The sequence below is a fragment of the Hemicordylus capensis genome, chromosome 1 (genome assembly GCF_027244095.1).
Source record: "Hemicordylus capensis ecotype Gifberg chromosome 1, rHemCap1.1.pri, whole genome shotgun sequence".
Lineage (NCBI taxonomy): Eukaryota > Metazoa > Chordata > Lepidosauria > Squamata > Cordylidae > Hemicordylus > Hemicordylus capensis.
Window position 1 is genome coordinate 206,412,135 of NC_069657.1, and position 25,939 is coordinate 206,438,073.

Sequence of the window (25,939 nt, forward strand, 5' to 3'; positions counted from 1 at the left end):
CATTGTTTCAGCATGAGTGTTCAGAATTGTGGGTAAAAAGGTAGTCATAATATTGTTGCTGTCTTCGTTCAACTGAAAGTGAGTTTCCCCCTTCCCTTCGGTCACTTGAATGTCTAAATACCTGCTTTTGGGGCTGGTTTCTTTTTTAGACTGGTCCTCTCTGTGTGGTTTTACTGAGTTTTCCATTGTTTTAGATTTTATTATATTTTGGGTTTTTTTCCCTGTAGTATGCTTCTTTGGGACATTTTTGTGTAAAGCAGAACACAAATATAACAAATAAAAGCCCTGTGAACATGACCAAATACCATTACTGATAAGAGAATGCCACTGAAAGTGTTTTGGGTTTTCTGACTCTGTATATGTGACAGTAAATGTCTACAAACTAGTGAATGCTGACATTCACATTCACATGTGATTGCTGACAATTCTAGATGGATTTTGTGAATGTCTGAAACAGATATAGATTGCCCCGGCTTCATGGATGTGCACAGTTAGTGCTTGCTAGAGGGTATATTAAGGCAGCTGTCAATATGCACTGTTGGTTCTCTAAGTTTTCAAAGACTAATCAGAGTGAATGAAGATATTTAACAAATTTTGAACTCTCTTGCTAACATATACACTTAAAAGGGGATTTATGGATCTAAATGTGGCACAGTAGTAAGACTAATACTGGACAGGCTGGAAGATACATCAATCTGGGTTTTTGTTTTGTTTTGTTAAATGAAAGATTAAGATAGTGGAGCTGATAAGGGATACATTCTTCCCCCCCCCTTATACTTTTTATTCAATTTTCACAACACAAAAGGACAAACACAAATGATACAGACACTCACAAACATACAGAATAAAGACTTCCATCTCATCATTGGAACAAGTGTTGTTAACAATAACTGGATCTTGCCTATAGATTGAACATTCTCTCCCCAGTAGTTCATATAGAAAACAACTTTGGGGTGTTTTTGAAACATTTGTTGTTAGCCCTCAAAAGCCTGACAAAAATCCATTTTGTGATGTATTTTTAAATAGACAAGAAGAGGGTCCCATTTTTTTAAATTCAAATTTATTTCTTAGTAGTAATGTTAATTTCGCCATTTCTGCCAATTCTAGTACTTTAAGAATCCAATCCTCTTTAGACGGGCATTGACTGTCTTTCCATTTGCGCGCAAATGTCAGTCTCGCTGCCGCTGTTAAGTATGGGATACATTCTTACCACTCTGTTTTGGACCATTCAGGATATGCAATCTCCCTCCCCAACATATATTTAAGCCTGTAAAAAATCCTTTGGTTAACCAAATAAATTATTTAGACGTTTTGTCTGAGGATCCTCCTATTTGTTTTGTTTTTTATTTTAAATGCATTTTATTTTATAAAACTTATCACAAAATAAGTCTTGCTTGTGACATCAAGAAAGCTTTATAAGACTGAATTTCTACATTAACGTGTAGACATGTGTGACATGGGGAGGCCAAATCTTTTCAAAAGTTTCATACTCTTGTCCACTATCTTGTATCATCTCACATACTCAGGGAATTTAGCCACTGTTGATAAAGTCAAAGTCCTTGAAAACTCAGTAATTCAGAATCCCACCAAAATCTGGCCAGTAATATCTTGGCCATAGTTAACAGAACCAATCCACTTGGCAGTGCACTTGAGATACATAACTTTTCAAGGAAACCAATCAAATACAAACAGAATTACAGGACAGTCCATATCCCAGTCTGAAATTTTGGTTTTCAGGTTTTGCCTTAAGTGAAATATTGATAGTAAACTCTAGTTTTATTTATCTCAATCATGAACATTTATCAGGGCTAAGCCAAAACAAGGAATCAATTTCATAAGTATCTCTCTTCTCATGAAATGCTTTCTCTTTTTTGGACACTTTCAGGGAGGTTCTTTTCAGCAATTATTTTTTGAGAAAGCGTGCCCTCCCCACCCCCCACACGCATATTTGTGCACCCCCTCATTTGATTGATATGTAAACAGTGATGGCAACACTCCACTCTGAGCATCTTTGCAGCCCTGATAAGCGGCAGCTCCTCTGCCAAGCTTTGTTGTGGCCGTGGTGGTGGTTCAAAATAGCTTCATTTGTCCACATTGATGTCATGCAGCCAGACGTGATTGGCTGCATGACATCACTAGGAAAAAAGTCCTGTTTTAAATGCAAAAGATGGTGCTCAAGCTACAATCACATTGGAGCTGTGAACAGCAGTGAACCAGCATGGAAAAAGGTAAGATTTTAGCAGTTTTTCAGGAGACATTGTAACTTCCCTGAAAATCCCTTTTCGATGCCTAAAATTGTTTAACCCCTTTTGGGCAGAAATTGACAAGCGAACTGGAAGAAGAGGTGGGCAACATCACTCTCATGTGAGAAAACCCATCGTCCAGGGGTGTAACTGTAATAGGGCAAGGGGAGACAGTTGTCTGGGGGCTGACTGCCTTGGGGGCCTTGGAGGCAAGTCAAATGACTGACTCCCCCAGTCGCGCACCTGCCCGGCCTTCCTTCAGTTGTATTCATCCTCCAAAACTGATGTGAGTGTTAAGACCTGGAGCTACCAGAACAGCATGTCTCTCGTACCATTAAGTCACTTGCCTCGTCCACAGTTTACAAAACCTTTTAAAAAATAATTTAGGATGATGTTGTATTGTGGCGCACACACACACACACACACACACACACACACACACACACACACACATATATATATATATATATATATATATATATATATATATATATATAACTTCAGTGAGGGGGGCCCATTTAAAAATCTTGTCTCTAGGCCCACTCCAACCTTGCTACACCCCTGCTATCGTCCATTGAGATCATCCAGAGAGGTCTGTACTGGGACCAGTGTTCTTTATTTCATAAAAATGATCTAGAACTTGGTGTATCCAGCAAAATGGTCAAAGGTGCAGATGACACTAAACTATTTTGAGTAGTAAAATCCAAAATGGATTGTAAGGATCAGCAAAAAGAATCTCTCCACTGGGGGATTGAGCAACAAAATGGCAAATGCGGTTCAATGTAAGCAAGTGTAAAGTGATGCCTATTGAGGCAAAAAATCCCTAACTTCACATAAACACTGTTGGGGACTGAGCTGTCAGTGGCTGACCTGGAGAAGGATCTTGGGGTCGTGGTGGACAGCTCATTGAATGTATCAACTCAGAGCATGGCAGCTGTGATAAAGGCAAATTCCATTCTAGGAATCATTAGGGAGGGGGTTGAAAATAAAAATGCTAATATCATAATGCCCTTATACAAATCTATAGTGCTGCCACATTTGGAGTACTGTGAGCAGTTCTGTTCATTGGATCTTAAGAAGGACATTATAGAACTGGAGAAGGTGCAAAAAAGGGCAGCCAAGATGATCAGAGGCCTGGAGCACCTTCCTTATGAGACAAGGATACTGCCTTTCCAGACTTTTTAGTCTGGAAAAGAGGGGACTATTGCGGGGGGGGGACCTGACAGAGCTGTATAAAATTATGCATGGAGCAGAGAGTGTGAGAACAGAGTTCCCCCCCTCCCTCTCTCACAACACCAGAACCAGGGGTCATCTCATGAAACTGAAGGATGAGAAATTTAGGAACAACAAAAGGAAGTACTTTTTCACACAGTGCTTAATTAATCTTTGAAATTATCTGCCACAGGATGTGGTGATGGACACTAACTAGGATGGCTTTAAAAGGGGCTTAGACAAATTCATGGAGGACAGGTCTATCAATGGCTACTCACCTCTTGCTTGTGGGCTTCCCAGAGAGGCATCTGGTGGGCCACTGTATGAAACCGGATGCTGGACTGGATGGGCCTTGGGCCTGATCCAGCAGGGCTGTTCGTACATTTGTTTGTAAGACAAATAACTAAACTTTTATAAAGCACAGCATTCACTTAATGTATTCTTTAGTTTATAAATATATACTTTATACATTATTACATTATGAAATGTTGTTCAAAATGGTGAAAAATCCAAGTGTGAAGAGTTCCAAAGGATCTCTCCAAACTGGATGAAAGATCAAGAACATGGCAAATGCGGTCTGGAGCAAAAATCCCAACTTCACACATATCATCTTCCCTACAAGGAAAGGTAAAAGTATCTGGAGCTTTTTAGTATAGAAAGAGGGATATGGTAGAGGTTTATAAAGTTATGAATGGTATGAAGAAAGGGGATAAAGAAAGATGCTATTTCCTTTCTCATAATGCTAGAATAAGAATTCAGGTTATTTTCCTCACTTTGTGTCCTTCAGCATTTGTAGCTGAGAAAGGGAGAGATCATTATAGAGCAGACTTTCTATATCAAGAAAGGTTGTGTCTCGTAACCCATTCAGTTATGGGAATGGTTCCTTTCCCCCTTACCAAAGTCTACTTTCTTTAATGGCAAAAGGAGGACAGCATTCATGGCAAGCATCTCAGGAAACCTTAAAGGGAAAATGAGTCATGCAGCACCTTGCAGAGACAATTTCCCCTAAATGGGATGCCATTAGGTCTGTTCTGCTGACTGTAGCTGCTGCTCCACTGCCTCCTAGCTTTTCAAGGACATGGCAAGGCTCCCAAAGCAGCTCTCCTATAGAATACATTCAAAGTATCCCATCCTGCGCTTCTTAGCTTCCCCACCCCAACTATCTTCTCTTTGCCTTGATGAGAGATGACTATGGCACCTCAAAGAGTGCCTCTTCATTTTCTTACCAGTGCTGTGACCCTGCATTTATGTCAGCCTCCTTTGTATGCAGATATTTTTAACTAACTCCTTCAGACCCACCTTTTTACAATATTAAAACATCTGTGCTGGCTATTGTTTGGTGAGACCGATCTCACTAGAGCATAGCAACAGGTCTCCTTCAGTGGTTCAACAATTTAGCTATGAGTGACAAGGCCTAAATTTTAATATTTGAAACAAGATTGGCTACCAGCATCTCACCTAAAAAAAGGAATTTGAAGCAATTTTAAGGCTTCTCTTCAGGAAAAAACTGTGGAATTCTAAAAAGAGTCTTGTGGTACCTTGAATATTAAACATTTTAGTCTTTAAGGTACTAGGAACATAGGAAGTTGCCATATACTGAGTCAGACCATAGGTCCATCTAGTTCAGTATTGTCTACACAGATTGGCAGCGGGATTCCTTGTTTGTTTTTGTTATGGAGTAGTAGTAATATATTTTTAATTGTGTGGACATAAGTTGTAACTGTTTACAATAGAATATGTGTCTGTTGTGACAGGCAAGCATGGCTACTACTCTGGAATCTGAAGAATTGTAAGCGTTTTGGTAAGATTAGCGAGACCTCTTAGTGGATGCTGGCCATCAACTGTTTTTTGCTGGATTTTGTAGCACATCTGGAGGCTTCTCCTAAGATGAAACAATGGAGGAATTTCAAAAGAAGCTAGAACACTTTTGATTAGTCTTGCAACATTTCTCAGGGAGTTTTCTCTAGTTGAAACCTCTTAGAGCGAATGACTCAATTAATATTCTCCTGGCTGATGGGGTAATGTGAAGCATGTTAAAGGAATGATACCCACTGTTGAGTCCTGAGGATCAACTAGCATTTTAACAACTCAAAACTAGAGAAGCAATGGGGGTGGGGGGGAACACTTCAAGATTCCTAGGGCACATTAACCTCTCTCTGATACGGAAGGGACAGAATTTCATGCCTCAATATGCACACACTAACACTAGGGTATTGGTTGTCTTTAATAAGGAACTCTCATCTTCTGCTGAAGATGAAAAAGATGTTCACTTTATGAAATTTTGCCCTGACTTCATTTCACTTTTTCTTTTTTTTATGTGCAGCAAATGTCAGCTCCTGGGGAATGCAGACAACAGAGCTTTTCTGCTCACAGAGGGAGTCACATTTTTCTATGAAACTGTTCTCTTGGAGATTCGAATGTCTCCAATTAAAAAAAAGTGAGGGTCACCTTAAAGAGCAACTATAAAGGAACATCAGCAGCCCTAAATTCTTAAACCTAAGCTGCTTGCATGCCTATATCTTCTGAAGAGGGACAGAGAAGGCATAAAGGCTATCCCCAGGTCACATAAATTGGTATTGCAATTAGCCAAGTGGATTTTGCACAATTCAGCTTTCAAAAGGAAGATGGATTTTAAATGGCTGTATTTAACACAGCAGTCACAAGTCCTCTTAGGTGAAAATGCTACATAATGCAGCAGATTAGAAGTACAAAAAGGGTCCTCTGCAATGCTGTGAGGGTGAGTAACTCTTCTTTGTCAGTTGCAAGAAGAAATGCTTGCAGACTAAAAATATTGTCCTGCGTTAATGTTTTACTGACTTAATAAGAAACCTTTATTCAGGATGCCAAAAGCATAAACTCTATCTGGTATCTTTACTGGCTCATCTCCGAAAACACAGTTCTTCACTTTGCTAAACATTATGCAAAAACTAACCATGTTATTAGTGATGATTTGCTGGAGCTGTGCATTGGAGTTCTGAAGTAGATGTAGCACAGTATGGATCAAACATCTTTGTTAACACATGTAGCATATGTGGCTTCTTAAATAGGCAAAATCATGGACAATATAAGACATAGTAGCAAAGAATTGAACCTCTGTGTCCATAATTAGTGTAGCTTTGATTACCAGGTGCCAGGGACTAATAGAATAGCACGGCCATCACCATCTTACCTTTCTTGATGGAACATCTGAAACTGGCCACTGTTGGAAACCAAGAGCTAGAGGAGATAGATCTTTACTCTGATCTATCAGACTACATTCCGATGGTTTTAATGTTACTCCTTGCATTAGGGATGGGAGAGAAGCAGCAGAAGAACATCAGCCCCTTATGAGCTTGAAGCAGGCAGCAATCTTCAGCATGCCCTTTTGTCACCACCTGTAGGCAGCTGTCCTGAGGAGGGCTGCTCTGATTTAACCTCAAAGGCAGCTGTATTAGTCATCTTGGTGTATTAAAGATTGCCTGTGCCAGAAGGTAATCATCTATGTGTCTTGACTGTGTTCCGAATAAGCTCTCATGTACTTGCTTTTGGACAAGATTTGAAATGGTAGGCCAATGTGATACAGGAATGGAATTGAAATGTCAAGTGAAATTTAAAGTAAAGAGAGAAAAATGACTCCAACTTGTCTTTAATTTTCTTGGTTGAGGAAAGCTCTTCAAGGTGTTACTGCAAATATATCTTTATAATTAGAAAGCTTGTTCCATCTCCTGCTGAAGTGAGCGAGTGTTTTGCCACTGCCTTCACTGGAAGCAGAATGGAGCCCCCTAAAAGTAATTAAAAATAATTACTTTCCCACTTCAAGGTTGTGACACATGTAACCGCTTTGGAGATATATGAATGGCCTGTATTTTTATGATCTTTTGATTATGCATTTAAATTAATTTGAAAGGCAAGTTGCTAATTCTAGTTTTATGGTGTTTTCTTTGGTCCTCCCATTACTAATATTTATGAGGGGCTCTTTAGATTTTTGCTGAAGCTAATGAAAATATCCTAAAGCTTTGCAGTTTGGCCAGACTGCTTTGATACACATGGCTACTTTACCAACTGTCATGGTGAAATATTCAGTATGCTTTCCTCAGCAATTCTGTTCATTAAAAAAACTGAAAACCCATGGTCATTTGCACAACTTTAGATAAACATTTAAATGCAAAATACTGCATGTTTCTAAAAGTGGGGATAAAATCTGGAAAACAAGATTTTCTAAAGCCCAGGCTTTGCATTGGCTAGATTGGTCATGTATCAGTGTGCATGCAGTATTCCTAGGCTGACATACCATTGCATAGTATGTCAGCCACTGTAAGTTAGGGCTGTGCCGATTCAGCCAGCAATTGAACCTGGCCTGTTCAGTCTTGGACCGGACCAGCTCTGGTGATGAAAGGGTTCCAGTCCACAATCAAACTGGACCGAACCTGGTTTGTTCACGGACCAGTTCGTTGGTTCGGATGCATGTAAAGGGGAATGCAGTGGGGATTCCCCTTTGCTTCCAAAGGTAATAAAAGGCAGCGGGGACGGGGGCCGCACAAGAGAGGTGCCTTTAAAACTGGAAGAGAAGGCACTTACCGGCAGGCCTGTACGGCGCTCCTCCACCCTCTCAGTGGTGGCACACAAATGTGGGGGCCATTTGCATGGTCAGTGTGTTGCTGATCATGCTGCACATGGCCTCTGCACTTGCATAGGCAGATGGGTAACCAGGGTGGGACAGGCAGGGCACGTGTCCTAGGCGCCAGTTGCAGGAGGGCGCCAAGTGCCTGCCATGCCCCACCCCCAATCACTACAATTGTGTGTGGGTTTTTTAGTTTTTTTTTGGAAAATCCCAGCCCCGGCCGGGTGCCTGCTGACGCCCCCACTCATGCAGCCACCATGACAGAGATCTGAGTCCTGGGTGGAGAGCCTGCGCCCCACCCCCAGCCTCCCCGAGCACTGACTTTCCGGTTATTTTCAGGGAGCATTTACTGCCTGAAAGCCTCTATTCCCCTTTCTCTTCCTCCAGAGAGGGAGAGAAAGGGAAAACAGATGCTTTCACGCAGCAAGCCTGCCCTGAAATAAGACTGAAGAGCTCACTCCGGCTCTTTAGAGCTTGAGGCCGTGCCCCCTTTGCATGTGATGTCATCACATGATACATCACATGCAAAGGGGACGTGGCATCAAGCTCTAAAGAGCCGGAGGTAGCTCTTCACTCTCTTTTCAGAGCAGGCTTGCTGTATGAAAGCAGCTCTTCACTCAAAGGTGTGGTCCTTATTCAGTAAGCAATATTCTGCAGGTAATCCCTCTCCCCATCCCGTTCAAATCCCATCTTCCTTTCTTTGGGTGGGCTTTTCTCTGTTTTTAGAGAGGGTTAGAGGGGAGGGGAGGGGTGGGGAGGAGAGTAGGTACTTAGCTATGCTGGCTTGTCCTTCCAGCAGCACCAGTTTGTTAAAAATTGATTTTGTGATTTAAATCTTGTCTTTTAAAAGAGTTTACTATTAAAATGTGCAATAAATCATGTGTAATTGAAAAAGGCTTGTAATTGTAAATGTAAGTGAAAAAGATTGTTTTACATCTGAAAGTTGAAGACATTTTCTAGAACTTACAATAAGTTTTTCATTTACTGCCAGGCATGCACACTATGTAGAAACAGACTTGCATTAATGTGCATAAACAATGTAGTCACCAAAAGAAACCTTAAAAAGCTTAATATGCAGAGACCGCTTCTATGAAGTGGATGAATACAAGTGTAATTGATGGATTTCTTTGTGACTTTTCCTGAGAGCCAGCATAGTGTAGTGGTTAGAGTGTTGAACTAGGACCGGGAAGACCTGAGTTTGAATCCTCATTCAACCATGAATCTCACTGGGTGACTTTGAGCCAGTCATGTATGTCTCAGCCTAACCTACCTCACAGGGCTGTTGTGAGGATAAAAAAACCCATGTACTCCATTCTGAGCTCCTTGGAAGAAGAGAGGGATATAAGTGTAAATATAAATTTTAGAAATGGGCACATGGATAAACAAAATCTCTCTTCCTATGCTGTTTGCTCTGATGTATTGGAAGGGGAAAGGAGGGGACAGTTTGATTAACATTCCAGAATTGTTCATAAGTGTACCCCTTAATTAATTTGTTAGTTTCTCTCTCTTCCTTGCCCTAACCTTGAGATTTCTCAGCAATAGCCCTGCCTGCTCATTTTGTGTATCTTACTCTTAAGATGGATGTTGTAGCTGTATGTGCACGTAGGCTGACTTGTGTTTTGGAGGAGGCGCTGAGGCTGTAAGGCCCCACTCTGAATGCAGGTGTGCACACACTGCCTTGATAGTGGTTAGAGTGCTGGACTAGGACCAGAGAGACCCGAGTTCAAATCCCCATTCAGCCATGAGACTTGCTGGGTGACTCTGGGGCAGTGACTTCTCTCTTAGCCTAACCTACTCCACAGGGTAGTTGTGAGGAGAAACTTAAGTATGTACACTGCTCTGGGCTCCTTGGAGGAAGAACGGGATATAAAAAATGTGAATGTTACTGCTTGCTGGCAGATAGCAGCTGGGAGGGGGCAGGGGGTTGCTAATACACAATGCTGGATTTGGAATGCAATGAACATGCTGATCAGGGAGTGTAAGGACTACATCCAGTCTCCAGTACCTCTCTGAATAGCTGATAGGTGTGATTCCTGCTTTCTGAAGAAGGCTGTATCTGTGCTGCCTCAGCAATTTGCATCAGTGAAAGCAAGTAAGGTGCAGTTATAATTTTCAGGTAGTGCCATAATTTGTTAATTAAAAGATTAACAAGCTTGACTTTTATTTTTGAGCTGATATTATGGTGAAGTTGTCTGAAAGATGGGTGTCAGATTTTGGGGGATGTGGGGGAGCGCAATTTCAGTGCTTGTCCTAGGCGCTGTTTTCCCTAGATACGCCTCTGTGCATAGAGGCCATTTATGGTGTGATCAGAAACACGCTGACCATGCAAATGGCCTCCGTGAAAGCACAGAGGCTGTTTGTGTGCCACCGCCATTTAGGGGGCGAGGGGAGCACTGCACAGGCCTTCCAGTAAGCACCTTCTCTTCCAGTTCTAAAGGCACCTCTCTCTCACTGCTGCCCTGCCACCTTTTATTGCTTTTGGAGGCAAAGGGGAATTCTCACTTGCCCCTTTACAGGCATGCAAACTGGTTCAAGCTGGTTTGATCGGACATCAATTTGATCAAACTGGTTTGTGGACCGCGGTCCAGTCAGAATTCAATCCAAATTCTGACTGAACCACGCAAACCAGTTCTGTGCACACCCCTCGTGTGTATATTGGCTCAGATGCATAACTTTGCTTTACTGTTCCCCAGTTGTCAGGTTTATTGATGTCAAGAGCACATATGAGGCAGAAATAAAAACAAGGCATTTAGGCCAACACATGGTCCCCCTCTACTGTACCTAGGTTGTTAATTCAGAGGCTGGCTTCTGAGCCATGCTACAGAAAAGGCAGTCTTTGGGGCTATTCACACGATCAGCAAATATTGGGCTAGGAGAGCCTAGCCCAATTTTTGCAGATCATGTCAACCACTGGGCTCGCAGGTGAGCCCAGTGGCTTACAAGCAGCTAGCCCGCTTTTGTAGCCTTCCCCTTAGCCCGGGTTTGCAGAGCGAGTGCTCTGCAAACCCAAGCTTCCCGATCGTGAGTAGCCACGGTGTAGCTCTGTGCCATGGCTACTCACGAGGAGACCCTCAGAGGGGAGGTGAAAAGCTGCCTCCTGGCTCTGGGGGTCTTGCCAGCATGCCCTGTGCGCTCGTGCAGGGCATGCTGGAGCTTCTGGGAGCCAATCGGCCCCTGCTCCCCCCAGCCCCCGCCCACTCCGTCATGGAGCCGGCAATCGTGTGGGCAGCCCATCCAGCTGCCCAGGGTTCCCTCCCTGCTTGTGTGCTGGGAGAGCACTGTGCACTCACAAAAACCGGGTCTCACTGTTCGTGAGACCCGGCTCTTTGTCTAGAGCAGGGCTGCTCAACTTCGGCCCTCCTGCAGATGTTGGTCTACAACTCCCATAATCCCTGGCTATTGGCCACTATGGCTGGGGATTGTGGGAGTTCTAGTCCAAAAACAGCTGGGGGGCCTAAGTTGAGCAGGCCTGGTCTAGAGTCAATTGCCTGATGGGGCAGAAGCCTTGAGAGGAGGTTATTTCCCCATGGCCCTTTTTGAGGGTCCATGCCTATTGTAAGAGTCTACGATTTCTCCATTTCGCTTTCAGTTCCCATCCTAAAAGATGATGGCAACAGTGAGATGTCAAGGGGGTTCTCCCCCGCCCCATACTGATTCCCAGCTCAGCTTTAACATTCTTCCGTAGCTGACAGATTTTATTTCCTTTCCAAACACCAAAGCATTTACACCAAATGTCAAACTGCAGAAGGATTGCAAAAGTTTCTCTGTTTCTCCTGATAACACAACTCTTCTGTTGTGTGGAAACTGAGGCAGCAAAGCTGCCGTTCATCAATAATTTACTCCTGATACACAGCTCAGTGCCTTCAGTGTCAGATCTAACTTCATATCTGTTGTTTCCTTTTTTGTTTAAAAGCACACACCGGGTTTAGCATATGAAAGAAACACAATGGATAGCTGGCTTTCATACAGAAAAAGGATGTGTAGAACGTAGGAAGCTGCCTTAAACCAAGTCAGCCCACTGGTCCATCTAGCTCAGTAATGTCTCCACTGACTGGCAGTGGCTCTCCAAGGTTACAGGCAGGAGCCTTTCCCAGCCCTGCTTGGAGATGCCAGGGTTTAAACCTGGGACCTTCTTCATGCAAAGCAGATGTTCTTCCACTGAGTTATGGCTGCATCTGCATCTGTGTGGGAACTATTCATTACAGCTTTGTTTAAAGCCATATACATTTATCTAGGTAACTTGATCAATACATCTTGCGAATTATGCATTGCTTAATTGAATGACTTCCATTAATAAAAGAAGCCATTTTAGATTTCATTAGTAGGGGGCATAACTTGCAGTAACGTTCAGAGACCGAGACTTGGATGTATTTAGAATTTCAAGAACTGATGCAAAGAAACAAAACAGTGTGTTAAGAGTGTTTTTTGTATGAGATGACAGCTTCTTAGTTAATTACTATAATGTTATCAAACATCCCATATTTCCAACCCTTACATGCTATTTTATGATTCTATGATCTAGCCATCAATTTTGTCTGTTCTAACCAATTAGATGCCATGCTGAAATAGTATGGGAAGCTGTTATCTCCAGACAAATCATTCCATGCTAGAGACATTCGCTGTCATAGGTGCATTTTTAATCAGTGCTCCAAAAACCTTCGGTTTAAGATAAGAGTTGAGATTCTTTACATTTCAAAAAGAATGCAAATTGCAAGTTAAGTTGCCAATATTAACTTGCACACCATATAAGCTATAAATACTTTGTACAGTCTGGTATATGATGATGGCGTTAGAAACGAGGCCCCGTACACCAATACTTTGCCTTGATCAGACATGCATCAGGCAGAAATTAATTGGGGCATCTCTAGGAAGTGATTAGAGAAACTCCACCGGTTACAGTTCTGCCGGGATGCGTCCTTCCCCAACCCAATACCCAACTGAAAGACCAAGGCAAACTGTGGGTGCATCTCCCCCTCCCCTCGTTCATGAAATCTCACGAGAGCTGCCATGCATGGGATTAGCGACGGGTACGCCATACACACACACACACACACACACACACACACACACACTCAAAAGTAAGCAAGGAAGTCACTCACTATATATTACCAGGATCTGCACCTCCCAACTTTGGCTTCAGAATTCTCAGTGGGCAGATTCAGTTATGCTCTTAGTGTAAGAGATTGGAGATGCCCCAAACTCCCCTGCAATTAGGAGGAGATAGGGACCCCAAAACCCTCACGTTAAAGAAAATGATGGGTACTTTTCAATGGTCTTGGCTGTCAAGACTCTCAAGATCTGAGAAAACATGAGGAAAACGAAGGGGTAAGAATTAATCAAAAGCTTTATTTCTCACCAAATTTTCAGATGAATCTCAGCATACAGCGAAACAATTCTCCCTTCTCCAAAAGCAATCATACAATTAAACTAACAGCTTTAAAGATTGTCAAAACCTGTGGTCACGGTTTCCTTTGCACTTTACCAAAGCTTTTGTGCTTCCTCTTTTTCTCCTCTCTCTCCCTCTCCTGTGGAATGAGCGTGTGTGTGTGAGAGAGTGTGCCCGAGTGTCCCTTTGAATTCCAATATGGGTTTTTTGTACCTTTCTACAGATTACCCACACATCAATTTTTCCATGCTTCCTTGATAATAATTGGCCAAAGGGGGTCTTGACCAATTAACCTATATCCCAATTTGCTGTTACCCTTGACATTTAATATCATTGGCCAGAAATATGACAGATGCAAACGAAAAATGAAAGGGTACAAATATGGGCGGCGACCCTTCAAGCAGAATGACTTGCGGCCCGCATACTTTCTGTTTTTAGACCCTGTTTTCAGCAAAAATGAGGAAATTTTGCCTGGGTTAACATGCTGATTTTTCAAGATTGAACAAAAGAGGAGGTGGGGGCTATTTCAAAGAGTGAAGTGGAAAAATACCCACAAGCAGGATGAGGTGTTTGTGTATTCAGCCGGGAAAGGGACATCTAATTTGCACATAGTGTGGGAGATTGTCATATCAGAGGTATGACCAGTTCCTGACCATGAGCTCATGTCAAAGCCTGAGCTTATGTCAAACACCTATCAAACATAATATGGCTAACTCACCTAAGCACTTATCTAACATAATATGCTAACTTATCTAATACAAAAATGACCCCTACTATGTCTTACAATAGCTAACTTTTTATTAGTTATTTTTCCTGTTGTTATGGGGATTTAAAACAGTAGTTTCTCAAAAATCACTAGATTGATGTTCTTCAAATCAGCAAAAGGCACCAGTCCAGTATGGACCTGAATTTTAGGGGAATGCTTAAAAAAAATACAAAACATTTAAAAGTATATATTAACTGTGGCAAAAATTTTTTAGAGGAGTGGTGTCTCTTGTCCTAGTTGATGTGTGCATGATTTCAGAGGAATTGGGTGGATACGTTTGACTTTAAAACCAATAGAATATACAGAGATTATAATGGCGGAATGTTGAAAACACTCCTCATCTTAACTATACTGGCACAGTGCCAATATAACAACTGCAGGTACCTCTGTGTTCTTATGCTAGTTTATTTCTCAGTCTGGATTTCATAGCGTTTTTGCTTTCTTATGAAACCAAAGGATTACTTTTCAGCCTGTATTTTTATATCTTATATGTATCACGTTTCTGAAGCCTGTTCTCTTGACTACAGTCACATGTTTCCACGACATCTTGATCACTCACTCAATTTCTACAACATTCAGCCTTCTTTTCCACTCTTAAGGGGGATTCACGGCCCCACTAAGAGCTGAGACAGCTAAAATGCAACTGATTTGATGATCAGATGTGAGGTGGGGAGGGTGGGCAGGCTGCCAGCAGATGGGGCTCCTTTCCCATATGTGAGAGGCATGTATTTCATAACTGGTGTCCCACCCACCCCCACCCCCGCAACCTTTTTCTATTAAAAATATTTTACTGAACATCTGATAAGAATGCAATCTTGGTGTGTGACTCTGGTGTGGAGACAGTTCCGCATGAAAAGAGCAAAGGCATGCAAATACCTTGGTGATTAAAAAAAAGACACCTGAAAAGAAGGAAATAGGCAGAGAGAGATGCCAAATCAAGAGAGCTGAGTTGTGTAGGGGATGGGCTATTTCCTGTTCTAACAGCTCCTGAAGCAGCAGTTTTCCAGTGTAAGAGTCCTTTGAAACGATTAAAGATGCTTACACAGGGCATTTGTGTCAGGATTCATTCAGCATCAATGGAATGGTTCCCCAGTCCTCACAATGAATGGGGTATAGCTTTGCTGCAGGACCCAAATGTCACCATGCTACAAGGCGTAGCCACACTCCAGATCTTTCTTTTCAAAGCTCTTTTCAGATATTATGTTGAGTAAATGAACACCTGGAAGAGGAAGAAGCAGCATTGCAGCGGCAGCAGCAGGCTCTTCCCCTGACCAATGCACATTTATTAGAGCATGGGTGCAGCTTCCATACCTAGATTGGGGGCACTGTTCCCTCTAGCAGGGATTTCCAGATGATGTTCACTACAAGTCCTGCAGTGCATCCCCAGCTGCAATGGCCTTTGATGGGATTCTGGGAGTTGTAGTCAATATCTGTGAATCCCTGTTAGAGGGACCACTGACTGCGGGAGGAGCCTGCCACTATGACCCTCCCCCCTTTGGCATGTTCATTTCACCCTGCATAGCAGTCTGAAAAAGGCTAGGGAAGCAGGCCAGAGGGGCAGCTGCCATAGTGCTGGGACATGAAAACACATTGCAGTAGTCAGGTGGCTGTTCCCACAGGTTCTCTATGCCTTCTAGCTTTCTATATCAGCAGGGATCAAGAGCAGGTTGCCTTAGGGTTAAACTGCATGTTATAACCACCACATGCTTCTTAACTAGATGCTTCTTTCTTTCCCCTGAAATAGCAGTTGCAAGGGACACACAATCGGGATGAGGACTGGGGCAAAGTGTGAGGGAAACACTTTAACACTTTGCACCCACCATGGTTGTTATCTGGATCTCTCACACACATGGGTGGTGTTTGCCTTCAGAGGGAAACTCCAGTCTTTGCTTCTTCTCCTCACTAGTATCATTAAAAAAAAAAAAAGTCTACATCCTCACTAGTATCATTAAAAAAAAAAAGTCTACATAGTTAACCTCAGTTAACTAGATCTAGTGAGGGGCTACAAAGGCAGAAATGAGCAGAATTCCCCTATCTGAATGAGGACAAGAGAATTCATACATTGTCAATACTTTCAAGCACTCATTGGGAGAATTGTAAAAGACCAGCATACCACATTACATACCATATTTACTCGAATCAAAGATGACTCTGAATTAAGACCCCCCCCCGCCCCCGTTAAATGTAGAGGTTAAATACAGGTTATATCTGCATTTACTCAAAAGGAACAGAACTCTGAATTTAAGATGACCTTCCAATTTCTAATATCAAAAACCTTTGAAAAAACATAGTCTTGGATTCACGTAAATACAGTACAGTGCAGGGCCTCACCGATCCAGGGCACTCGCCCTGGACATTTGTGTTGCTTCTGTTGATCTCCAAACCCAGGAGCAGAGCCACCATGGGGTGAAAGGGTTCAAACAACCTGGGCTACCCCCCCCCCGGGGCTGTGCCTCACGGCCCCAGACACACACCCCACATCTGTCACCAGACATGGGAGACGTTATTTCACTCCCAAATGGGGCCAGACTCAGCCCGCACTGCCCAACGCAACGCGGCCAGAGTTACCCTCCCTGCCTTTAAAGGGAGCATGGGCTGATCTCCCTTCCACACAGGAGACCACACCTGTTTGGGAGGGAGAGCACACCTGACCTGATGTCAGATGCAGGGGCGTGGATAGGTTCCATGGCTATTAAGGATGGTGTCAGCACTCTAGTAACAGTTTCCCCATTATTTCTAATGTAGCTAGAATGCTGAAACAGTTCTTAGCCTCTCTGCATTCATGAGCATGGACAGGGTTTGGAGATGCATGCACTCGCATGCATGGCCTGCTCTTGGATTGGGAGAATGCTGTATACTATGTAAACCAGACTGGTTTCCCTAAAAATATGTTTGGTCAAGATTAAAATGCACTAAAATCTCTTTTATTCCATAGCATCCCCATGTTTCTCAAAAGCGTTAGTAATGTCCTTGATTCTCTGCTAGGTTATTATATAAGGATAATTACTATCAAATGCAAAATTAATATGCCAAATTAATTTTGTACTGCATTCAGTTGTACTCTCGTCAAATTCTATTCAGGTTCTTGTATCATATCCATTATTACAGTATTTGAGCATGGCATTAAATAACATTTCAATATGCAATTTGAGCTGATTAGCTTTAAAAAATTGAGTTATGTTAATCAGCGCAAACTAATATGCAGTATATGAATCTATGATTCTCGCTAATTGCAGTATGCGTACATTGGAGCAAGGCAAGAATAGCATAGAAATTGCTCATTGTGATCTGTGAGCTTAAAATAAGCCATTAGTTAGATTAACCCATTCCAGACTTGATCATAATTTTATCTAAGCAATCGGAGACAAAAGAATAAAAAAGCAGAAGATGTAAACTTATCTAAAGCACATTTCTGGGTCCTGTGTACCTCTCTGTTTGGGGCAAGTGTTTGTGGCAAGTGGCTCTTGTCATTTTTCTTGGAAATTAACAATTAAAAGCAAGTTCCTAACTCCACTATCTTGTAAGCACAAAAAACACATAGAGGCTCTTCCCACGATTAGTAAGAAAAGCTGCTAGGGGGGTTACGGGGAGAGCGGGCTAAGCCCGCTCTCCCCGCACACGAGCAGCAGTCTGCCCTGGGCGGCCAGAGCAGCCGCCCACACAACTGCTGGCTCAATCATGGAGCTGGCTGGGGCTGGGGAGTTTGGGGGCTGCGTGGCCCCCGGAAGCTCCAGCATGCCCTGCGCAAGCTGGGAGGCTGCTTTTCAGCCTCCTAGGGGGTCTACTTGTGGGTAGCCGCTGCTACTCACGATTTTAAATACTGGATTTGCAGAGCGCTCTCTCCTCAAACCCTGTTTAAGGGGCAGGCTACCTAAGCAGGATAGCCGCTTGTAAGCCACCAGGCTCACCTGTGAGCCCGGTGGTTTACACGAGCAGCAAAAATCGGGCTAGGCTCTCCTAGCCCTATTTTTCCTGCTCGTGGGAATAGCCTCCTACTCTTTGTTCTGCCTCCCCTCCCCCTGTTTGTCTTTTTATTAAAAAGGGCAGCTCCCCATGCACTGAAAACAAGGCATTATTCCTATGGGAAATGGGGGGTTAGGTTCCAGAATGGAAGGGAAATGCTTAAAAAGAGCAAAAAAGAAAAGAAGATTTTTAAAAAATTGTATGTGGTCTGTATGTGTCCAGGAGTGACTTGCATGGGCTGAGGAATGCACCCCCCCAAAAAAAAACCCCTGTGAAAAACCAGGGTGAAATTGAGTTTTCTTTAAAGAAATGAGCCACAAAATGACTCCTGCGGACAAAAAGGTGGCTGGAAGTGACCTCTGTGGTCACTTCCGGCCCTCTAGGAACCACAGATACATGGGGTTTAATCCTTTCATATCCACGAATAATGAAAACAGGTGACAATTAGACACCCACAGAAATGTGAAATCTTGGATGGTGAGTTCATGAATAGTGAAGTTTCCCTGTACTCCATTATTTTAATATTGTGCATGATTACAGTAAGCACAGAATTCTGTATATCTGCACAATAAAGCCTTATAACATATTAAAATCAAGCTTTTTTTATTTTAAATCAAAACTTTTCAAATCAAACTTTTCAAAAATCAAACTTTTCATGACCCTTTTCTTCATAATTGGGTTACTAGTCCATGGGCCAGGGGTCTAAAATGGTCATTAATGAGTCACACTACGTAGACCTCTGTGCAAAAAAGGGTATAGTATAGGGGTAGGTAGCCTTGGGGCTGCAGCTGTTGAACAACTCCCATCATCTTCAGCCACAGCAACAACAGTTCAGCAACAGCTGAAGAGCTAAGGTTGCCTACCTCTGGTGTAGCAGAATCACATCAACTGCTGCCACTTTATCATGACTCCCCACAACAGCACATTTGCTATGTTAATTATGAAAGTCTATTTGGAAAAACTGCCTGACGCAGTTTCCAGAAATCCCCAGTCCAAAGAGCTATGGGTGGAAGAACAGTAAGAAGTACTTGCTGTTCGGTGAATGACTGGGAAACCAACCCCTGATTCAGTTCTTGAACTGTTGTCCTGCAGGTGTAAACAGTCTTGTGCTGTGCTCAAGTGTATTTTTATGAAGAATGGTTTGAAATGCACAACAATATGCCATGTAGAGCAATGTGACACCAAGTTGACCAAGTTGAGGATGACTGAAACAGGCAGATGATTGCCATGCCTTTTATGATTTGCTAAAAGAACTTTACTTGAAAACCTTGCAGTTTCCTATGAATTTTTATAGAAATAGTGTGATTTTTATGTTGATTACGGATTTCAATATACTAATAAAATAATAAATACTAGCTGACCTTGCGCAGAGCATCTGCACCCCTAATTCTCCCTGTCTCCTCCCCACAACCGACCCAGCTCCCTGCCCTGTCTTCATTTCATCTTCAGCTGTTCTCCCCCATCCCTTTGGCCAGTTCGTTCTCACCCCCCACATCCCTTTGGCCAGTTCGTTCGCGCCCCCATCCCTTCAGCCCCAGTTTTGCTACCCATGCCACCACTTGTACGGCTGTCCTCCTCGTGAGGAGGCAGGCAGTTGGAGCCGATGTGTGCTCTCCCGTCAGCTCACAGTGGTGCTGCTGCCGCCACTTGACAATCTGCACATGGCTATCTATCTATCTATATAATTCTCTAAGGTGTACCTGTGGCTAATTGTTGCTTATGCATTTTAAAGTGTTTTTTTTTTACACAATAAGATGGTTTTTGAAAGTGAAAGCTACCCATTATCAAAGGCCATCATGGCTAATCATTCTACTAGGGTCATAATCTGACTGAACACGGGCTAGAGCCCATTTTAGGGACCTCTCCGTGGTGGTGGTGGTGGTGGGGTGATGGCGAAGAAACATTTTTTCTCCGCCTCCATTGCATCTGCTCAATGTAGACCAGCAGAGCTCTTTTGTGTAGCAAAGACATTGCTGCACTCATCCCCCCAGACAATGGAGGAAGAATCATCTACAGGCCGCTGTGATCAGTTTGTGTGTCACGATAAAGTATCTCGCATCCATGCCGATTTGGACTCCAGAGTTTTGGCCATTCCTGCAGACGTGCCTCTGGTCCCATTGTGTTGGATTCTTTTCAGTTAGTGCAACCTGAGGATGTGGACAAGATCCTGGGCAGTGTGCAGGCGACATCGTGTGCTCTTGACCCTTGCCCTTCATGGCTAATAAAAGCTGCCAGGGAGGGTACAGGTGGTTGGTTGAAGGTGAGTATTAATGCTTCATTAAGGGAGGGCAGGATGCCACCGTGCCTCAAGGCGGTGGCAAGACCATTATTTAAAAAGCCCTCCCTTGATTCCTCCAAACTGGACAACTATAGACCGGTCTCTAACCTGCCCTTTGGGGGCAAGTTATAGAGTGTGTGGTGGCATCCCAGCTGCAGAGGGTCTTGGATGATACAGTTTATCTGGACCCTTTTCAATCTGGCTTCCACCCCAGGTATGGGACTGAGACTGCCTTGGTCGCTCTAGTGGATAACCTACGCCTGGAATGAGACGGGGAGTGCATCTCTGTTGGTTCTGCTGGACCTCTTGGTGGCGGTCGATACCATTGACCATGGTATCCTTCTGGGCCACCTCTCAAGTATGGGAGTCGGAGGTATTATGTTGCAGTGGTTCCAATCCTTTCTTGAGGGGAGGGTCCAGAAAGGTGCTTCTGGGGGACTACTGCTCAGCTCCCTGGCCACTGGCCTGTGGGGTCCCACAGGGTTTGGTCTTGTCCTCCATGCTGTTTAACATCTACATGAAACCGCTGGGAGAGGTTATCCGGGGACTTGGACTGAGTTGTCAGCAATATGCGGATGATACTCAGCTCTATCTCTCCTTGTCCCCTGATCCTAGGGAGGCGGTGGATGTCCTGAATTGGGGGCTGGAGGCTGTGATGGGTTGGATGTGGGCTAATAAACTGAAATTTAATCTGGACAAGATGGAGGTACTGTTGCTCAGTAGGAGAGCCAATCAGAATGAGGAGATTTTACCAGTTCTGGATGAGGTTGCACTCCCCTTGAAGGAGCAGGTACGCAGCTTGGGGGTACTACTGGACCTGGCTCTGCTTTTGGAAGCTCAAGTGGAGGCGGTGGCCAGGGGTGCCTTTGCATGGCTTCGGCTAATGCACCAGCTGTGTCCCTTTCTCAAGAAGGCAGATTGACCACGGTTACCCATCCCTTTGTCACATCATGGCTGGATTACTGTAACGCGCTCTACGTGGGTCTGCCCTTGAAGAATATCTGGAAACTGCAGCTAGTGCAAAACGCGGCAGCTAGGGTTTTATCCAGAGCTGCCCGATGGGAGCACATCACACCCATTCTGAAAGAGTTGCACCGGCTACCAGTTCATTTCTGGGTCCAATTCAAGGTGCTGGTTTTGACCTTTAATGCCCTTAACAGTTTGGGCCCGGGGTACCTGAGGGACCGCCTGCCCCCAAGGGTTGCTGCCCACTTGACGAGGTCATCTGAGGGGGCTCTGCTCCAGGTGCCAACAATGAGGGAGGCTCGGCTGTTGCGTACTCGGGACAGGGCCTTCTCTGTTGGTGCCCCCAGACTTTGGAATGCTCTCCCAGTGGCCATTCGCTCCTCAGACTCCATCACAGTTTTTAGAAAGCTTGTTAAATCTTTTCTTTTTATCCAGGCTTTTACATGATTGTTTTTATCGCTGCTTCTATGTGTTTTTACCCATGTATAGTTTTTATGCTTGTATTTTATAGATTTTAAATTTTGTTTGTTTTTATATTTTTAGCTTAATATTTTTATTTTCATTCCTCATTTTATTGTATTTTTTAACTTTTGTAAACTGCCTTGAGATTGTTTTTAATGAAAGGTGGTATAGAAATTCAGCAATAAATTCAATAATAAATAAATAAGCAATCCCAAAAAGTGCTTCCCCATTTATCACTCAAAATGTACCAGTCAACCCTTCTGGCCCATAGACTGTACCAATCAACCATTAACCCACCAACCAAAAAGAAAAACCCCAGACATTATGGTCTACTCATATCCCTTTATCAGCAATAAACAAGAGTTTAAGATTTTCACAGTATGGAGGAAAATGTGGATAGATACAGATAATCATTTCCTCATGCATCCAAGTGCAGATGTGCACTGATGTATGTTGAAATTATGGATGTATAGAAACCCCTCTTGAGAAATGCTACTTGTTTTATAGGAACTTGACAAAATTCTCAGATTTTTTGCCTGAAAATTCTCAGGTGTTTCATGAATTATGAAATTCACTCCAAATTTCACTTTGTGTGAAATTTTGATGACAACTCTTGCTAAGGTTATCATTACCACTTTAAAGGATTTTTCAGATAACCAAGCTACCCAGGATGGAGAGGTCATCTCATCCTAGGTCATCAGAACAGGTAAGCGCCTAATGTCTACATATTAAAGGCACAGCTACATTGGCCAGTTGAAAAGTTGGCAATTCTAGTTCATAAGAAGCTTCTTACAGTCTTCCAGACTGTAAGTCTTGTAAGTTTCAGCCTTTTGTAATGATTCTGAATACTTTGTCACCTTTTCTTTCACTGTCATAAGAGAATCCAAAATGCATTGTGCATCCTTGTCTAGTCTTCAGAAGTGGTGTAACATGTTTCAGTGTCTTTTATTAATTTATAGCTGTTTCATGTTTTAAGCCTCTGCATTCTAGTATTAAAGTAGCTCTCCATTTTCAAACTAGTAAAAGAATGTGAAAAGAATGTTTAAAAAGCACTTAGACCCAACCTGAGGCACAAATGTAAAAGGTACCCTTTTAATGTTTTCTGTGGATATTATCTAGCATACAGCTACCCTTTTATAACTGTGGCTTGGGTCTGGTTCTTCATGCTACCGGTCAAGAACATAAACTAATTTCATTGAATTAATTATTTTTCATATAGAAAAGGATAGATGTGAGTGTAGCCAGCCAGCCAAATAGTATAGTTCATTCAACATCTCCTTTGGCATGTTCTTTAACATTTCAACATCTCCTTTGACATAACATGTTCTTTAGCTGTGCTGTTCTGCGAGCCTGGTTACACCACTAAACTGCCAGATGACCTTCCCAGCCAGTGGTTCAAGCCAGGGGTTCAGAAAGCTTGAGGAGCAATTCCTCACTTAATCTCCACCACAGAGGGAGATATTAGTTACTAGGTTTGGTAGTAACATAAGTAAAATGAGGGGATTCCTCATATTCTTGGTGAGGGACGTACACCCTTGATTCAATCAGTCTGTCTTGCAGCTTCTCACTTATCCACTGTCTGTCTCACTTGCTACAACTTCCTCCTGCTCCTGCTCCTCCTCCTCCCCCTCCATCAGCTGGGGGAAATTAACAAAATGCTCCACTGTTAAGTGCCTGAAATGGAAGCAGTGCAATCTACTCTTGTCTCGGGGGTCTTGCTTTAGGTTGCTTTGTTAGCTTTAATCAGCCAGCAGCACAGGAGATGGAAATGGAGGTGGTAGTAAGAAACAGTATGGGTAGGGTGGGAGGTGGATTCTCATGCTTGCTTGACAGTTCCATTAAGAAGATGGTCTTCAATGCTGTGAAACTGTGTGAAAGGAACCTGCCTGCTTTTATGTTACATCTGTCTTCTGTCTTCAACATTAGAGCTCTGAATTTGGCTTGATCCAGAGAAAAGCCAGTTTTTCTCACATTTGCTGAAGAGGTTTGGTGGTGTGATGCTACTAATTCTGGATTCATACTACCAGACAGATAGCTGCCTGCTTGCCCTACTGGTCAGAATTAACTTGTAAGGGGAAGGGTGTCCTATAGCATCTGAATAATTCCCTGGCTTCAAAGCATACATTTTCTTTACTCAGTGCCAGGGTGGATTTGATTTAAATCAAACTGATTTAAATCACGATTTAAATCACGATTTAAATCACTAGCAGGGTGGATAAAAATAAAAAAAATCCAATTTAAATAAAAAAATCCAATTTAAATTTAAAAAAATCTGATTTTTTTGATTTAAATTGGATTTTTTTGATTAAATCGGATTTTTTTTATTTTTATCCACCCTGCTAGTGATTTAAATCGTGATTTAAATCAGTTTGATTTAAATCAAATCCACCCTGCTCAGTGCCCTGAGTTACAGATACTCAACCAAGGGTCCATATGTGTATAGGTTACAGGACAAGCAAGTGTGATAACACACAGAATCCACTATGCAAAGCATAAAGTACAAGAAACAAAGAGTAATTAAGACAAATGCCTTGATACAAAGAGCCTATATAGGTGACTGATAGAACTGAAGAAGGAGGTGTGGTATTGTTTCATACACACCTGTGTATTAGGGATGTGCAAACAAGTTTGACGTCGAACCACTTTGGTTCAACAGTTTGGGGTTGAACCGAATCACCCCCTGTTCAGTCTGACCCCAGACCACCACCACCCCCAGCCGTTTTGGGGGTTCATGGGTAATTTATTTTTTAAAATGTTGTTTTTCAGTATTTACCCCCTCGGGGGGGCTTCTCTGAAGCCATGGGGGGGTCCGGGGAGGTTCCCCCTCCCCCGCCGGCCTTCCTTGTGCCAAAAATCCCCTAGTTTGTGCATTCTTCGGCGCTTTCCGGGCCTTTCCCCCATTGTGGCAGCCATTTTGGAGGCCACTGCGCATGCACAATGAGCCCCTGCATGGCCCATGATAGAGCATTACTCTGCACCATGAGGTGGAGCAAATCTATGCATGGAAAATATTTTTCACATGATTTTCCTGCTTCTGTGGACCTGTTTGTTTGTTTGTTTGTTTGTTTGTTTAATTCAACAAGGGTTTACAGTGTTGGAAGCAAACTTCTAAGACAGATTGAACTCTTCCTCAGACTGGATGCATCTTTCTCAAGATGTTAGAAACCATCTAGTTGCTGTTTTGCCAATTCAGTATTTTACACAGCCAGGTCTGCAAAGGTTCAGTACCCAAAATAAATAAAGTAAATTATTAATCATTAACCTGCAGCCTCATGCTAATGTGTCTGGCTGTTTGACATGGAACTAATGAAGAAAGGAACCCATCCATGCACATTGGAAAATGTCTCTGCACTCTCTGTATTTCAAATGTTCAACCCAATCAGTGATGGGTTCTAGTCACCAAAACTTGGTGATCCAACTCAAATTAATTGTTATCCATTGTTTTGTTGTCATGCTGTTGTTTGCCTTGTACACAGGCTTAGGAGCTTGGGATGGGACATGGTGGCGTCCCTATTGCCAGGCAATGGCTTGAGTAGCTCGGAGACAGGGGGTAGGGCAAGTGCTCAGAGAGGCGGCCATCGAGAAGCACGGCAGGCATAGAGTAGACATGATCCTGGGCAGGTCTAGGCTGCTGTCTCTATGATTTTGGTTCCAGAAACAGCACAAAACCATGGTTATGGCGGCATCTGAGTGTGGATGTAACGCTGCTGCCCCCAAATGTCAGGTTGGAGTGGCAAAATTCTCTACACACTGAAGGTTCAATTTGGAGTTTGGCAAGGAAAACCAAAGGAAACTGTGGGCGCAAAACTGTAGTTTCATGCATTCAAATGTACAGGAATTCCAACCTCTGCCCCAATTAACTCATTTGGTGTTATGTGCTACTGAAGCCATTGTGTATACTTAGGCAACTGTCTAGAGCCCCTGATGTCTCTAACAATATAGAGATCCTCATCAGGTTTACTGTTTGCTCAAGCAGAACATTATTGAGAAAAGTGATTGCTAACATTTAAATAACCACACAATGCACCTCAACACACTTTAATTAATTAATTAATTAATTTAG

The 25,939-nt window shown here is 43.0% G+C and overlaps 1 protein-coding gene across 4 annotated transcripts in view; it reads left to right on the top strand.

The window, feature by feature from the left end:
- Nucleotides 1-25,939, top strand: part of ZNF804A (zinc finger protein 804A) — a 298,236-nt gene that overhangs the window by 252,141 nt on the left and 20,156 nt on the right. The window contains exon 1 of one of the 4 annotated variants that reach the window (XM_053286506.1): nucleotides 5,687-6,192. The exons of 1 other annotated variant lie outside the window; for it this stretch is intronic. In XM_053286506.1, coding sequence (XP_053142481.1) covers nucleotides 6,145-6,192 — 48 coding nt within the window. In that variant the 5' untranslated portion in view covers nucleotides 5,687-6,144. Of the gene's footprint in view, nucleotides 1-5,686; nucleotides 6,193-8,592; nucleotides 8,713-25,939 lie in introns of those variants that run through there. 2 more of the 4 variants (XM_053286508.1, XM_053286507.1) reach the window with 2 other exon arrangements.